The sequence below is a fragment of the Homalodisca vitripennis genome, chromosome 1, assembly GCF_021130785.1.
Source record: "Homalodisca vitripennis isolate AUS2020 chromosome 1, UT_GWSS_2.1, whole genome shotgun sequence".
Classification (NCBI taxonomy): Eukaryota; Metazoa; Arthropoda; class Insecta; order Hemiptera; family Cicadellidae; genus Homalodisca; species Homalodisca vitripennis.
Window position 1 is genome coordinate 38,686,809 of NC_060207.1, and position 17,275 is coordinate 38,704,083.

Consider the following 17,275-nt stretch of genomic DNA (forward strand, 5'->3'; position numbering starts at 1 on the left):
GACTGACATAACACCACAGTTAAAGTGGTGTGTACTTATGAGCCATTGTTTATTTAGAATAACACTAATAACTTTAAAACCATTAACCGACAAACATTGATGTTAAATAAAAATTATAACTATGGATAATCATTTATGACTGTTACTATCAAATTTGGACTGCTCTTATATCAATGTTGTAGATTGGTACAATGGTAGATCATTGCAGCTAAGCATTACAACCAGAAAATCTCCAAGTATATTAAGTCCAAGTAGGTATTTTCTGATGATTCCGTAAATTGTTATTTTTTTTGTTTGCTCGAAAATAAACTATCTTATCCCATGAATATATTATTACGTTAGTACAAATCAATGATAAAAAGGATTATTGATGTACGTGTTTATTTAAGCCTTCGACTGAATTTTCTCATTTCAGTGACAATATAGCTTTCAAGTATACTCCATGGAGTGAAAGTTGTCTTCAACAAGATGGTCGCTCAAATTTGGAAATTCAGAAACTGCAATACGCCACCTTGATGACTTGTTTACCTGGACATGTAACAGAATGTTTAATGGATCAGATTTATGGTAAAATTAAGAAGACTTGATACTATCAGCAGATTGAGATTTCTTCACATCAGTATCAATTCGATTTATTGTAGAACACTCTTGCGTGCATTACAATAATGAATTGAACTACCTAATAAACTAATGACCGAAATTGCTTACAATAGGCTAAGCGTCTTATTTTTAAAACGAATTAAAATTAATCCAGCAAAGTGTGGTTATAGGTTATTATATGAATATTTAAGTTTTGACTCGATGTAAATAATTAGAATGCTCCTAAATGCTAGAATCGGCGATGTGGTATACAAGTAAGGAATTGTTTATCGTAAATAATTGATTATTCAGCTCTGTTTGAAACTAAAAAGGAGATTAAACATTAGTAAAATCATAAAAGTAACTCATCCATATTTGTTCCTCGTAGACATCACATCGTGCAAAGTGGAGATCAAAGGCTGGTTAACAAACTACAAAAGCGTCATTAGTTTTATACAGAGATTTTGAAACATAAAAAAAACACACACACACACTCACATTATATATAAAAATTATGTCCTATAGTCAAAATTTTAGTAGTAACATAACCAATAAAACGTATCCAATTAAAAGAACAATTGATTGTAATTCAAGTAATATAATCAGCTAAATTGTAATTTTTGTAAGAAACAATATATTGGCCAAACCTCTAACCCTCTCCGTATCAGAATGACAGGTCACCGTTACAGTATTGTTCATGGAGATGACAAGCCCCTCGCTGTACATTCCAGGGAACATAATCAGGACAAAATTGAAAACTGTTACAAACTAAAAGGCATCAATAATGTTCCATTGCATGCCATCGAAAATTTAAATAGGTTTAATTTGAGAAGGAGCGAAACTGCTCACCAACTTGTTTTAAGGTCAAAATTTCCTTTAGGTTTGAACATTCGTTAATTTCAAAATTTTTTACTCTTTGGTGTTTATGACGAAACATCAGCTGTGAGGTATTTTCCCCTGTTTATTATTCTATTTAATTTCTTTTTCTTGTTTCTATTTAGTTAGTTTAATTATTTGATTTTGTAAATATTTATACACTTTTTGTTATCTGAAGAAGTATGCTGACATACGAAAATTCATAAAAAGAGTTTACCAATATTTGGTTTTTTTTATTTCCACACGAAGAGAATACATATATTGATATATATATATATATATATATATATATATATATATATATATATATATATATAAGTTTGCTTATTTAAACGCATATGTGACAGATACGGCCAAATACAAAATAATTAAATCGGAAAAAAGTAGGCGCTCTGTGGTGTAATGGCAGCACATTCACCCGGCAAGTGAGAGATCCGGGTTCGACTCCCGGCGGAGCAAGTACTTTTTGCGATTCAATGTTTATTGAAATTAAATAAGGCAACTGCCATTTATACAATTTAATGTATATATACAAAAATATATGATACATGATATATACAAAATCATAGCATAAAGCAATATTCTATTATTTAAGTTCTCAGGAATTTTGTTGCATGTTTTATAATTTTCATAAATTTAATTAATATCGATAGAAGTATATTCATAGTGAGCGGTGACTTGTCTATTATAGCTCAATTCGTTTCCGAAATACCCCCCTAAGTCGCTACCGCTCAGCCTAATCCTGATATGAGGAAGTGCATGCACCATTCCACAGGAAGGTTGCTTATCTTGCTTATTATTGCTTATATTTTCGTTGCTTAACTGATGTGTTGTATCCGCCCACCCAATGGATTTTACATCACTAACCGCTAATGTTGAGATGTTGGGGTAAAATTATTGATTAATAATACATATGATAAAGAATTACTATGTATAATATAAAACGTACAATAATACAAATGTTAACTATAATAATAGTAAATATGTAAACCTTTTTAACTCTTAAGATCCTTACTCATTCACCAGGTTTCAAAATGGCAGCGCTCTAAAGTTGTTTAGAATAAATAAGAGTAGGCCTATATTCGTAATAGGAACATTACGTTTATCAACCGTTATACATTCTTAACTGAAAACACCAAGGTATTAATAATATAGCATTACACTTTAACGAAAATATTAATAGATTTAATTTGAAAAGGTGCGAAAATGCTCATCAACTTATATTAAACTTAAAACTTCCTTTTGGTTTGAACATTCCATAATGTATAGAACAATTTTATTTTTATTATTTGGCATTTATGATGAAACGTTAGTTGTACTTGTACAATGTAAATTCTTCAATTAAAATTCTTTTTTGTAAAAATTATATTAAAGGTCCTGTACTACATTGGTTTACGTGAATTTTAAAAGAATTATATAAATATTTGTCTTTCAATTCAATTATTAGTAACATTGTTGTTTTCAAATTTAAGTGGATTTACATTTTAAAATTTTAAACTCCAAGTTTTATTCTGCTTCTGAACCAGTTTTTTTTCTAATTTACATTGACTCATATTCAACTGTTTCAAAATATTTGTGGAAGGTAAGGCTCACTTCCAATATCATATCTAACGGAGTGTGGTAAGCTACTGATGATCCTACGGGTTATATAATCTTTGTAATAAACTATGAGAACAGCTCGATGATGAAACTAATATCTCGATTATCGCTCTTAATATTGGTAATTACTTGGCGGATTCCTGGTTCAGTGTTGTAACACGATTTCGACATGTTACAACTGTTAGACGCACTTACGGTGCTATAATTTTTTAAGTAGTTTATTTATTTATTTAAATGTCTTTACTAAAATTTTATGAGAAGTTACAATTTTTGTATGATATTGTGCACAGAGCTGATACACTATTAAGACCAAGCAAAGGCCTCTAGCTGTTACCGCGACACTGCACATATACTTCCTCAGAATTGTGAGAGCGCCACAAGCCGCTCATTTTTGGAATAGTAAGCATTTATGAGATAAAATATATCCATCTCCGGTATCATTTCCAAATCATTGGATGTACAGATTTACACCATGTGTACAAGATCAGACCTGTGTGTTAGTCTTGAGTTTGGAGAGTAAAATAGTGAGCAAGTATAGGTAACATGCATGTAATAATGTACGCCATTTAATTGAATTTGAAGTTGTCAGCACTGAAGTACCTAGCATTCATGTTAGGTATCATACCTTTAAGGTCTGTTGCGAGGTAAAATGTAACTTTTTCTGTAGTATAAAAGATTTTAAAATTTACATTTTTAAACATCATAAGGTTGAAAAACTACAAGAGCAAACCATTTCTAAATGATCACTGATTGAAAATTGTTGATCTATTAATATGTTTTATTGTAACTGGTTCTGCAGATTATGAGATTTGAGTTACTAGACATAATACACAATAAACTGAAGGATAATTGAAGTTGTCACACCTGACATCTTTTGTGGCTTTAAACAAGCACTCTTTTATACAAAATTCCCCTTTATGCCCTTAAACGTTTTCTATAGACAAATAACAATATAAAACAATCATCAATAATTCTAGTTAATATTACAGAGAATCGGTTTTACGATGTTATGAGTAGAACTATTAATGTCTTATCGCTATAAAGATAACGGATGAATTTGCAGCTGGTCAGTCGAGTCTTGAGCGTTTAAAGTTTACCTATAGAATACATCTGTGAAAATATTTTTATAGTATTTGAAAGCTCTTGTGATCATTTGTGACCGTATCATCTAGAATTTTATTCTGTTACGTAGTATGCACTATTTCGAAAGGTGTTTTTGATCGTCACTAATAGTGCGGGCAGCACCTTCGTCTGATGGCCGGAGGGAGACATTAGTATCAGACAGTTTAGTGACAGACTAATCATTTAATATTGTGAAGAAAAAGAGGATTGCGCTAACTTAAGAAAATTAGATTCTAATTCGGCTTGTAGAGTGAAAGTTACACAAAGTTAAACAAAACACTGAAAACGTACTCTGGACGCTAGTTATCGGTCGACATTAAATTCTTCCCGATATTGGGTCTTGCTATGAGGACGTCCGAATTATCAATTTTTTCCAGTGGGAGTTCGTCAATAAGTACAATACATTACATTACAGGAATTCGCTTATTAAAACTGAACGATCCCTTATCTAATTTTGATCAGTCAGATTTTCTGCAACAGTCAGTAGCGAATTTCCTTTTTTGGGTCCTTAGGTTCGAAAATTTTGCGCCCTCCTCCATAAAACTTTGTATGAGTTATGAAATGCTATCGGTGAATTTTCCATAGTTAATGGCTCATTCTTATACGAATTTCCCCCCGAAATGACGAGCTACCACTCCGTGAGACTATTTCGCAAGAGTTATGTCATCTAAACCTCTCGGAGTTTCCGACGAATTGAAGTTTGACGTCAAGTGTGATAATTTTACGGTACCAATTAAGAATTCGTCACCAGCAATTTTGACTAAACAAAGGACAGAGGTGCGACTGAGTCACTTCTGTCATTCTAATGTTCAGTTTCCCAGAAGTATCTGGAGTCGAGAGTCACGAGTGCTTGGCTCTGGTTGATGACTGAGGATCATTGTGAAGTTGTGGGGAAGTACAGCACCAGCATGGCACCAGGAGCTGCGCACTGCGGTCGTTAACACTTGCCTCAAGGTTACTCTGGAAATATGTAATTACTCCTGTCCTCTAGTCATGATTAATCACCATATCCTTTCCAAGAGACCATTAAATGAGTGCCATTGTATGATTTGTAGTTTAGCCGCTGGCGCATAGACGATGTCCTCTTGGTGTCCTGCAAAATCACCCGATAACCAAATATTCATGCGGCTTCAATTAATAACAGCTGTGTTTGGACATTGCCATCGATCGTAAATGCTTTTATGCGTATTTTTTCTTCTGAATTTGTGGAGTCAGCTTGTAATGCAATATGTCTACACAATCAAACTCAAAACTTATAAGACCTCGCGTCAAAGCCTAAGCGAAGGACATTACAAACCATGAAACGGAAAGATTTATAAAACTTATTTATTGCAATTGATTTAGTAGTTCACTATGGCGATCCTAATCAGTTTTAAAAGTATATTGTTTTAAAATTTGCGTTTGAAACAATTTTTATGTTTATTATTTAAAAATAAACTTCAAAAGATACTTCCTAAGTTAAAAACAATTTAAAAATCGTAGTGACATACAGTATTTTTTGTGTGATATGGTTTACTGTCATTTAACAATTGCATAAAGTAAATTAGTATATTTGGTAAATAATATACTGTATTTACCGTAGTAATTAATAAAGTAATTATGATCCAATATTAATCGTTACTAGAATAACTGACTTGAATAGTACCACACGTGTTTAATACTTTTTAATGTCTGCGTTATACCCTAAACATATCCTTTCTTGATTGTTTATTTTATGGTTTCATTTTTGCAAGTTATATTTCCTGGTGTTACACAAAAAAGCAACGTTGAATGTGTGTACTGTAACAACGTACTTGTTTGAACTAATAACTATTAACTTAAAATTAGACATCAAGAACAATACGATAAAATTATCATGTTCACTTTCTCATTACCAGAATCAGCTATATTCCGATGTGATTAAGTGTTATTATCACAATGCTTCTGATCTATACTTTTATCCTATACACGAATTTTTAGTTATCGAATTTAGTTTATATTTTCTATTATATGAAGATGAAATGAAGTAAACTCACAAACGAAACTGTTTTGACTTATTTTCATCTTATGGATAAACAACACGTGGATGATTCAGATTAACACACAACAGAATTTCCCTGCAATCAGAATAGCATTTCCAGATGAGAGTCCGTTATCCAATCTGGAAATTTATATGCAATAGCGTCTGAATGCAGGGAGAATGTGCGGTGACGAAAACATCGCCTGTAGTTGATGGCTATTGCGAGTGCACGCTGCGTTATGTCATCGGTTTATCTATTACACACTTGTTTCTATATTTACATGGCAACCACGACATGATGAAACATTACCTCGCTATTAGATTGGTCACTAAAAGGGTCAAGATTCTACTTAAGTTTGTTTCCTCACACATCTTGGTGTATGATTTTTTAATTTTAAATCGGCCAACAGTATGTAAAATTTATATGAAGAGACTTCAACGCATGGTTTCTCCAAACACGTTGGTTTCTTGCTGGACACTATTGTACAAGTATGTTTTATTTATTAAAGTGCCAAGTACATAAGGCTCAGAAAACGTAAAACGCGTAAAATATAAATACAGAAATCTAGATTGCCGGTTATCATATTAGCTTAAATAAATATGTGAGAAAAGAATGAAACAGAAAATTATTTTTCTCGCATGATAATTATCTACAGAAAATAAAAACGAGCTTTGCGATGGTTAAAATTCCCCTGTACATCGCCTTAACCCTTAAGAACGACTTTATACACTTACGCCCTTATTTATAACCGTAGATTCGTGAGAGATGTATAATTTAAAAATATGTTTATTTCGCATCCGAATACGTTGTTGTTTATTGAGAACAATGCTCGGGATTTTTAGCTTCACCGACTAAATATTAATAAACTATACACTTTACTAGAACAACTCAAAGGGGTTTGGGTACTTGATAATATCCTCTTCTTTATACGATATATTTTTAACGATCTTACATCTATACAGGAGGGCAAATATTTATTTTTGGAAAACACATTTTCCTTTGGTGTAAAATTTAAGGCAATTTTACTAAAAGTTAAAGGCGTAAGGAAGTAGAAAATAATTCAAGAATCACGAAAATTGTTACGAAAGTTAACGTCATTTCCCGCTAAGAGCTGCAGATTGGACGAACACAATTATTAGGAGATTTACCAGAGCACTCCGGTCCGTTGAAGCTTTGGAGCATGACAAATTAAAGGATCGACGCGACAATTGCGGAAGCTGCGTCCAGAAAACAGACGCCTTACCGGGAGGCGCTGAGGTCACTGGGAAGGCCGGTCACCTCAGCAAGGTTCCCACTGGCAGCGTCCTTCCACACCTACCCTCTCCTCAAGGTCACACTCGTATCTCAGCAGCATTTATGCGTCTTACAGAAGGCCATTCATCTGGGAGGTTAGACCAACGATGTCTGATTCTAATATTATATTCCGGATCGCTCAAACTATAGATTGTATACTAGCAAAATTTCAGTGTTGTGTGTTGGAGGTAGGTATACGTTTCTTTTCTGTATGATTGTCTGTCTGTTTATCCACAAGATATCTCGAGAATGTAATAACCTAAGGACTTGAAACTTTACATGCAACATCAGCAAAGCCTGTTATCTACATGAAATGTGATCTGGCGTACCTTTTCAAACAAACTGTTTGTATTGCGTCAGTACTGTTTGATAAAAAAATGTTTAATACATTCTATAGTATGTATTTAATTATACCTTTTTTTGTATAATACGAAAGAGTACAGGCTTTGCTATGGTTGCATACATAATTTCAAGATGTCCTACGGTCAGATAAATATACATACATTATACAAAAAATACATTTTTACACCCCCCCCCCTCCCCCGGCAAATAGAAAAGATATTGTCTCAGCCTACTAAGTACTTCCATGACGCTCAGCTAAATTCCATGGTTGTACATGCACCAATATATAAATCATTCTTGTCTATGTACAAATGAAGCTTCAAACAAAGTTTTAAGCCTGCAGATGATCTTTATTGAGGTATCTTGCCACATGATACATTCACATTTTTGCTCATTTAGTTAGGTCTCATAGCAATGTTTAAATAATGAAAGTTCCAGTGTGATACGGAAGCTAATAGAACACAAGAGTGGGCTAAAGTCAAATATTGTCATCGAGTTTTAAAATTGACTTTCACTCTATTATTTTGACCTATGAATAATAAATACACACTATGTGTTAATATGTCACTTATTAAAATCTCATATGCTTGTACTTAGCTTGTTTACAAATTAATTTTAATTTGCTATTTCCTTGTTACCATCACAGTTATTAATAACACCAATGTAAAAATATTTGCTAAAACTCAGCCAAATCCCATGGATTGACATGCATCATCATCGAACTCAGTGTTGCTAATATATAAATGAAGTTTCATGCAGAATTTAAAATCTAAAAGTCAGTTTGCTTTTGAGATATTGTGCGGAGAGACAGAAAGATAGAAATTATATTTTTCCAGACCCACGCATGCTTCGGTAACGTTCATCCAATAATACTAAATTAAATCCCATTTTTTTACACAGTTTTAATATATTTTAAACTAGTTTTCCTATTTGATATCCAGTTCAATAATATTGTTGTTTATAATAACGTTGTTGTTGTTAAAGCTAATAAAAGAAAACCCCTACTGTTTTTTTATAAATTCCTCCAGGTATCTCAAGGTGTATTTGTATTTGTATTTCCTGGACTCATCACAGTTATACAATGCGGATAAACATTACTTATCCATTAAAGATGAAGTTGGGGTGATAATGAGAGACACAATTAAGTGGGCATGTAGAGCACGACGGGGGCCGGACAGTATCGCAAGCGGTTTACGCCACAGTTGCTCAATGCTGCTCTCTGTCGAGCGGTCCGACAATGGAGTGGAGCCGCATTATTATCTGAAGGATATAATTTTATTATGAACGAGGAACTGCCTTAAAACCATAATGATTTGGATCTGAGACGCCTCCTCAACTTCTACCTCGTATCTCAGTGGCAGCAGCGTTACTTTACATAACACGATATTACTAAAGGATGCCTTTAAGACTTTTCCCTGATTGATATTATTGAATATTATCACAATTCTCTTAGTCCACCTTGTCAGTAAGCTAGATCTTTATGTTTACCCAAACAATAGGAGATCCAAGACCATTTATGCGAGACATGCCTGGAGGTAGTAGTTTAAAGCCTCATATTAAAGTATAGTAACAATAATGGCTTATTACTCAATGCCTTTCACAGTGCCATTTTAATCACCTACCTCGTAAAAAGACCCCAACAAGATATTTGAAATCCATAAATAAAAAAACACATTTCAACATACGGCTTTACAGTTTGAATGTTTTATGACCCTATAATGTATTCCACCATAGTACAGTAAAATAAAATTAAAGAATTGTCTCATAAAACTGAGTTCTGCAAAGATTTACCACTACAGTTTCGAATTAAAAGATTGCACTTAGTTTAATTTAAAGGATTTAATTGCCTTTTTGTGGTCGAAATGTGAACTTCTTTGATGTTAAAAATAAAGACAACCCATGGCTTAGAGTTCATTACAAGGTAAATTAATTACAAACAAAACATATAAAAAATGTATTTCAATAAAAATGTTGGTAAATATTTGTTTTTGATTAATCGCACATTTTGTTAGTTTTTGAACTTTTCCTGAAATGGAGTATACAGGAATCGGGTAGGCCATATTTAGTTACGTTAGTAAATAGTTGGTGCCAATATAAATGGCGGGGTGTGAACAAAATCTCTCCAGTTACTCGTAGTTAGCATGTGTGTGTCCTCGTGACCATTCAAATAACGGCCGGACGAGTTAAGCTACGACATTTATAAACCATCTAGCAGTAGATCATCCTGAGTATGTGAATTAAAGAAGACGGAGAAATGGAGTCTCCAACGTTTATATCGCAGTACTAACAAAGTTTGTGCACTAATTAATAAATCTTAGCCTTTCATGGCTGACGATACTGATTCATTATTAGAATATGATTTATTTACACGGCCTCTTGAAAATACAGTCTTATAGTCCTAATCCTGAATAGCATACTTCCTTCTTGACATAACAAAGTACCCCAAATATTTTTTCTAATAAAAATGATTCTCTTTAGCTGGACCATACGGTATGTTGTAACCATGCAAGTTGATAACCTTGAAATAATGTTGATTACGACGAAACGGCCATAAAAACATATTTCCTATGCACTTTTGCTGCTACGAATTCGCGGAAATGTGTCTTTGTGGCTCATGCAGGCCAATTTGTCTAACGGATATCATCTTAGTGGTTATATCATACTGTCCTATACTATTATTTGTCTAACCGGCATAACTCGCCCATTTATTTATATTTTGTGTTCAAACATTAAACCAAAAGTATCCATATACAATCCAAAACTCCTTCACCCGTTTTAAAATAAACCTCCTAATATCCCTGAGTATAGAGAGAAATATTACAAGAGAAAGAAATCAGTACATCCAAAGCAACACAATGTTTCTATATAGGCTACTAACTTACTAACTTCCTTAGGACTTCATTCCTTTATTCTGAATAGATGAAATCGACAGCTATAAATTTATTAAATAGAAGTAAAACCAGCAAAATTATAAATATAATAATCTCTAAGTAGTAAAGAAAAAGAAAAAATTAAAAATTATTGAAAGAACTTCTCCAGGGTTACAGGTATGGCTCTGTTAAGATCGTATGGCCAAATATGAATAACGACTGGGTAGAGAGAGCCCTTGTGCATCTGCAAGGACGGACTCAAGGCTGAATTATAAAAAACTTCCGGCGCGTTGCAAGGCCACTGGTAACGAGTAGATTCACTCTCGATACCCCGATGGATCTCCAGGAAGACGTAGGTCAGTTGTCGCTATCCCTAAAACTGATTTAGCATTACTAATTTTCTGTCATTTCCTTTTCTCTTCGGCTCGATTTGTAGTACAATAACAAACAGTCGTTTTGTTGACCTTTCCGTACTACCATGGCTTGAAAGAGACTAACAGTTTATTTATTTTTGTATTTTTGTCAAAAGATTCTCTCAATTGATTTCATAGAGACTCCTCCAAATTGTGAACCTTTTAGTGAAAAATTGCACCTCCTCTGGAACAATACCTTCCACATCACTCGCCGGTAGAAGTGAGGTACCAGAGCTTGTTTAAGGTTAAAGACTGGAATAATACTCCCCTAGCTATATTAGGCTTTGTTCAAGAGCTACAACTATACCGTGGAAAGTTATTCCGACATAATACATGTACATCACTAACACTATACCCCAAGGAGATTTAGTGTCTGTACTGTACATAACACAGGACCTGAATAACAATCTCAATGGACCTAATGACAATGCGTGGTTCACCAGGGACTGGCGATATATCAATTGTGTCACTATAACCTTATGCTGGTTCTTATTAACAATTGACAGTCTCACAAAAGTTTTGGATATTTTAAAATAATGTTTTAATAACCGTAATTAATGGATGGTGAATGTATAGTTGTGCCTGTTCCAAGTCAAACTATTAGTAATGACTGTACGGAATTATTTTGCCTGAATTTATAATATGGAGTGTAGAAATAAATTGGCGAGATTAATTACTCCAAGAAAACGTTTATTCTTTGAAATATTATATTAGAACGTTGTAAAATTTTAACAGTGAACCAATGGGTAATAATGTTTGCGGAATTAACAAATAAATTAATTATCGATTTTTATACATTTTAAACAAGTTTTCTACATATGCAATATGTTAATTTTGTAGTATTAATTTAGTAAATTTTGTATTTTAACCTGGTTTTTCGAAATACCGTAGCCGGCGCTTAGCTCAGTCACCGGGTACTCTATATACTCGTACGTTGCTTTAACTTTTACAATAATGAGTCTTGCAGTTCAGACATTAAATTGCGTCATTAATGTTTGGATTTATTCCAGTATCTTTTTAATCAGATTATTAAGCAAATTATAAAAAGTCAAAGATTTGAACGGGACTGTAGACATTTCAGAAGTTGAATATTCAGAGGTTGTGTGATATTTTTCTGTACTCTGAGAGAACATAGTGCTAGTACGTGGTAGTGTTCAATATTTGAATTTGAAGGAACTCACTGTCAAGAGAGTTTAATTTTAGGTGATACGATCTCATAGCTGACGGAAGTTATTACCATAGCCTGGACATTTGCAAGGCTGAAACTACTCCTATAGACGTAATTTAGGAACAGTACGTAAGTAACTATAACTGTACTCCCTGATCCAGGGGATATTATTCAGGCAGCATACGTGTACAATGTAGGAAGTATACCCCTCCGGTGGTTGTAACTTCAGTCCTCGGACATGTTATAATTCTGGTTTAACACCCGCTCTTGTGGGAGGCACCGTATGATGAAGAGATATAACGATGCTTGTCAATGAACATATAATCTGTCTTGATAATTGCTCTACAACTCTGAACGTTCAGATACTACTTGACCGCTCTTATTTGTTTTTCGAAATCTATAGAGGATCTGTAAAATGTGATCAGCACTTGTGGAGAGGCGCGGTGCAGTGACCGCGGCTGCGGTGAAACTGCCGCCTGGACCCTCGTGTCGCAACCGGTTGCATCATATCCATTTCGTCTGCTTTCTCTGGCACCACAAGGTCGGCTCAAGGCCACGATCTCCGAGGACTTATTGATTCTCCGCGGCGTCAATCCTCTCTATGGGCGTGTGATGAAGAGGCTGGCCAAACCACCTGACCGACCGAACTCTCGAGTCCCTGTTACATCAGGAGCACACCCTAGCCTTTGTTCTGCGAGCAGGTCCAATTGTTGAAGAGCTGTTCAGAAGCGATCGTGAGAATTTCATCTCTAGTCAAAACATTTTATGCAAATAGGAGCTTACACAATTTATGTGGCAGAAAGAAAACGATTCTTCCATAGTAGAACCTCTTATCGATGTTGCTGGTATACCTCCCAATTGGTGGTATATACGGATGTGTCACTTCAATCTGGGCAACCATACGGATGTCCAGGAACGACACATCACTAACGACAAATATCGAGATATTGAGACACAAGAGATGATCGTTAGGCCTAGTCTATTGAGAATGACTGTTGGAGTTGGTGGGGCTCACTAAGTGTTAAAGCCAGTTGTTTAGCCTAGACATGAAAGTGAACCACCCCTGCCCGTTTTGACTGGAGAGGCTGGTACAGAGCTGGCCACCACCTCTTCCAAGGAGACACGGCTGAGATTACTGCCCAAAAACCTCGAAGATATCGACAGGAGGCGGCCGCTATCCCTAACCTTCACCTCCCTGAATATCCAGTCACTCTCGAAGCGAGCGCAAAGGGCCTTTTAGGAATGGATGCAACAAGACCTTTATCACCTTCTGTCCTAAAGTGAATAAAAAGCTCTTATTAAAATTAGTGATCCCTTATTCGAATTGAAGAGAAGAACAAGGACGAATAAGTACAGACTGTGTTCACATTATATGGACAGAAATGGAAATAGTCAGCATTCATAAGAGCAGAGATATACACAAGCTGTACTGGTGAAAGCCTAAAAGGGCATAGTCTGGTTATTGTTAACAACTATAAGAGGGAGTGCTACCAGTGGATAGAATATAAATTTACCCTTTATTATTAGAATTAAAAGTTGTCGATCAGTAAAAATGTAAATTGCATATTTTATCTACACACATTAAAATCGATGTTCCTGATGAATTTGAACATTTTCTCTGAACTTCCACTTGTATCTAAGAGAGTTTGTAATTGCGTATTGTTTTATCTATCGCCAAATATAAATAGTGACACGATAAACTAATCATAGCACTAATCACTGTTCGCACGTCTTCATGATACCTGAAACAGTCCAAACTCGGTTAGAACTGACCTCCCAGAGCATGACGAGGCTGAAGATGACTTGAGCTGCGTTGTACACGATGAGGATGTTGTTGAGCTTGAAAGGTTTCCTATTGGCCATGACTCGGGGTCCGAGGAAGATGACAACGTACAGGTAAGCGGCCACCATCGCCACCGTGGGGATGGGTGAGGACATGAGCGGCCAGTCGTTCACCCGAGGATCTAAAACATCGTACTCAATATTTAAGTATAGGTTATCAACGAGTAATTTAGCCATTTAATAATTGGCATACAGTATGTTATACCCTAGGCAAGTTACTATCCTGATAGAACTGAACAAAAATAATAGTTTAGCAAATAAAAGGTCTCAAACATCCAAGATAAACTTTTATACAGTGATATTAGAGTCTATCATTAACGTTTTTTTGGAACAAGATCATTACGGATCAGGTATATGCTATTTTAACATTATGATATTTACTTCTTGACTATCGCTGTATCCTTTCGTAGGTTCTTGCCTAATGTATTACCTAATGTTAATTTGTACAAACAGATATGTTTATTACATTCAACACAAACTACAATATCTTAAAATAAACTGAACAAGACATAGAAACTTACCACTTATTGAGTCCACCAGGTTGACGTATCTGTCAATGGCCATCTTGACTAATCCAGCCATTTTCAATTTTTGGGTGGTGTCGTGGTGAGAGTTGCAAAACACCACCGCTAGAGCGTGCTGCCTCAGCCTGGAACAATAAGTCGGTTTATACATTGGTGTAAATCTACAACTTATATACCAGATTGATTTATACAGGAATTTATGGGCACTCAACTTTCCATCATAGAGGAGAATTCAGTACATTAGGTGAAAATTATCGCAGGGTTCTGCCAGGAGCTATTTATTCATCATGGTGTGAATAACAATAAAACATTGTGTTGATATTAGTTCAGATGTTTTAATGTAAATAAAATTGCACGATGATTAACAAATTTTACGTTTTAAATGACTGTCATAATTATCTTAAATCTAGGTACTATAGAGAGCTAACACAATAAACTCCTGAGTGAGAAACCTATAGAACTATCCGAATTAAACATTAATATTTGATGACATTTGAAAGAGTTTACAAGAATCGGCCTAATAAAAATTGTGTACTTTTCAAAAAACTAATCGAGTAAAAACTGATATACAGGGTGAGGCAAACCACCCGTACAGTACGTATATCGGTCAAACCAAACGAGGTAGATTATTCGTAACAACTTAAACCCCCCTATTTCCACCCCAAAGAATTGGGAGAAATTATTTTGAAAATCTCTAAAACTCCCCAAAAGGGTAGTTTTTTGGGGGGTAGGGTGGTTTTGGGAAAATTTTCAAATGTAAAGGTATGTTTGAGTTATACCTCATTTTAAAGGTATTTCTTCACTGATTATTTTTATGCAAAAATTTTGAACCTATCTTGCCGCTTATGTACAGGGTACACCAAAACGTAAAAAAATCAGGGTTTGTGGGTAAATTTATTGCAACTACCTGCACAAATAGTAGAGAGACGATATTTTTATTGAAAACCAATGATGAGATGGCTTATCGAAAAATATCATCAAAATGCCACCCTCCCCCAAAATTTACACATTTTAAAAATACATAGAATTTTGAAATATTTAACAGCCCCAATCTAAAAAAAATTCAAATAGCAACCTAGGTTGTGTTGTACATCATTAGAAAGGTCCTTTAAAAAAATAAACATTTTCTACATTTAAAGTTTGTCTCTATCTCCAATGGTTTTCAAAACTGTAGTACAAAAAATAGATTTTTTAATAATTTTCGCTAAGTTAGTTTGTATTAATATCAAAATCTAATGAAACAAATGGAAAACAAGTTGGACTTTTAAGTTTTATTTGTTTTTAAAATAATGTAGTACAAAACACATCAGGATTTCTATCAGAGTAACATGTTTTCAAAAGGAATCTAACCGTGGTGTTCATGTTTTAACAATCCCAAATACACGAGTTGCCCCTGGAAGAACTTTGGAACCAATTCCTTAGTCTCTTATCTAATCTCTGTTATTATCGTCTCTCTATTCAGTTGTTATTGTGACCACGTGGTATGAGGTAGATATTAATTTAAATTTTTTTTAAAGTACGTAGTGTAAGTTTTTGTTTGTTCTAAAATGCCGTTCTCAAATGAGGAGGCATTCCAGATGATTATGGTGTTATGGGAATGTTTTCCAAAATTACTCAGCTGCCGCTCTTCTTTATGCCCAACGTTACCCAGACCGCGAACATCGCTCCAGGAACGTTTTTCAAAGACTTGTTAGTCGAGTTCGTGATACAGGTCATGTTAAACCTGACCACAACTGGGTAATTTTCCTGTTTCATGAGAGAACTCAGCACTTATCGTAAGACATTGTAGTTTACAGTTATTTCCAATACCTTTTTAAATTTTAAGAGACTCTTTTAAAAAATTAGATACAGTATTTTTTTCAATCATAAACATAAGAGACGAGTTTACTGTTGGAACTTTTTTTTACTTGCACATTGCACTGACTTTTATAATAAATACATTGAGTAAAATTATTAAAAAATCTATTTTTGTACTACAGTTTTGAAACCATTGGAGATAGAGACAAACGTTAAATGTAGAAAATGTTATATTTTTTTAAAGACCTTTCTAATGATGTACAACACAACCTAGGTTGCTATTTGAATTTTTTTAGATTGGGGCTGTTAAATATTTCAAAATTCTATGTATTTTTAAAATGTGTAAATTTTGGGGGAGGGTGGCATTTGATGATATTTTTCGATAAGCCATCTCATCATTGGTTTTCAATAAAAAATATCGTCTCTCTACATTTGTGCAGGTAGTTGCAATAAATTTACCCACAAACCCCTGATTTTTTTTACGTTTTGGTGTACCCAGTACATAAGCGGCAAGATAGGTTCAAAATTTTTTGCATAAAAATAATCAGTGAAGAAATACCTTTAAATGAGGTATAACTCAACATACCTTTACATTTGAAAATTTTCCAAAAACCACCCCTACTCCCCAAAAACTACCCCTTTGGGGAGTTTTAGAGATTTCAAAATAATTTCCCTCAATTCTTTGGGGTGGAAATAGGGGGTTTAAGTTGTTACGACTAATCTACTTCGTTTAGTTGGCCGCTATACGTACTGTACGGGTGGTCTGCCTCACCCTGTATTTCTTCTCATATAACTGGTGAGCTCCATGATGATTAATTTTGTATCAACACATGATATTGGCGATGATTAA

The 17,275-nt window shown here is 34.4% G+C and overlaps 1 protein-coding gene across 1 annotated transcript in view; it reads right to left on the minus strand.

Moving 5' to 3' along the window:
• LOC124360006 (elongation of very long chain fatty acids protein AAEL008004-like) overlaps window positions 1-17,275 on the minus strand; it is an 80,371-nt gene that overhangs the window by 13,376 nt on the left and 49,720 nt on the right. Inside the window, exons 2-3 of the mRNA XM_046813236.1 lie at window positions 14,626-14,753; window positions 14,036-14,226 (exon numbers count right to left, since the gene is read on the minus strand). Coding sequence (XP_046669192.1) covers window positions 14,036-14,226; window positions 14,626-14,686 — 252 coding nt within the window. The 5' untranslated portion in view covers window positions 14,687-14,753. The remainder of the gene's footprint in view (window positions 1-14,035; window positions 14,227-14,625; window positions 14,754-17,275) is intronic.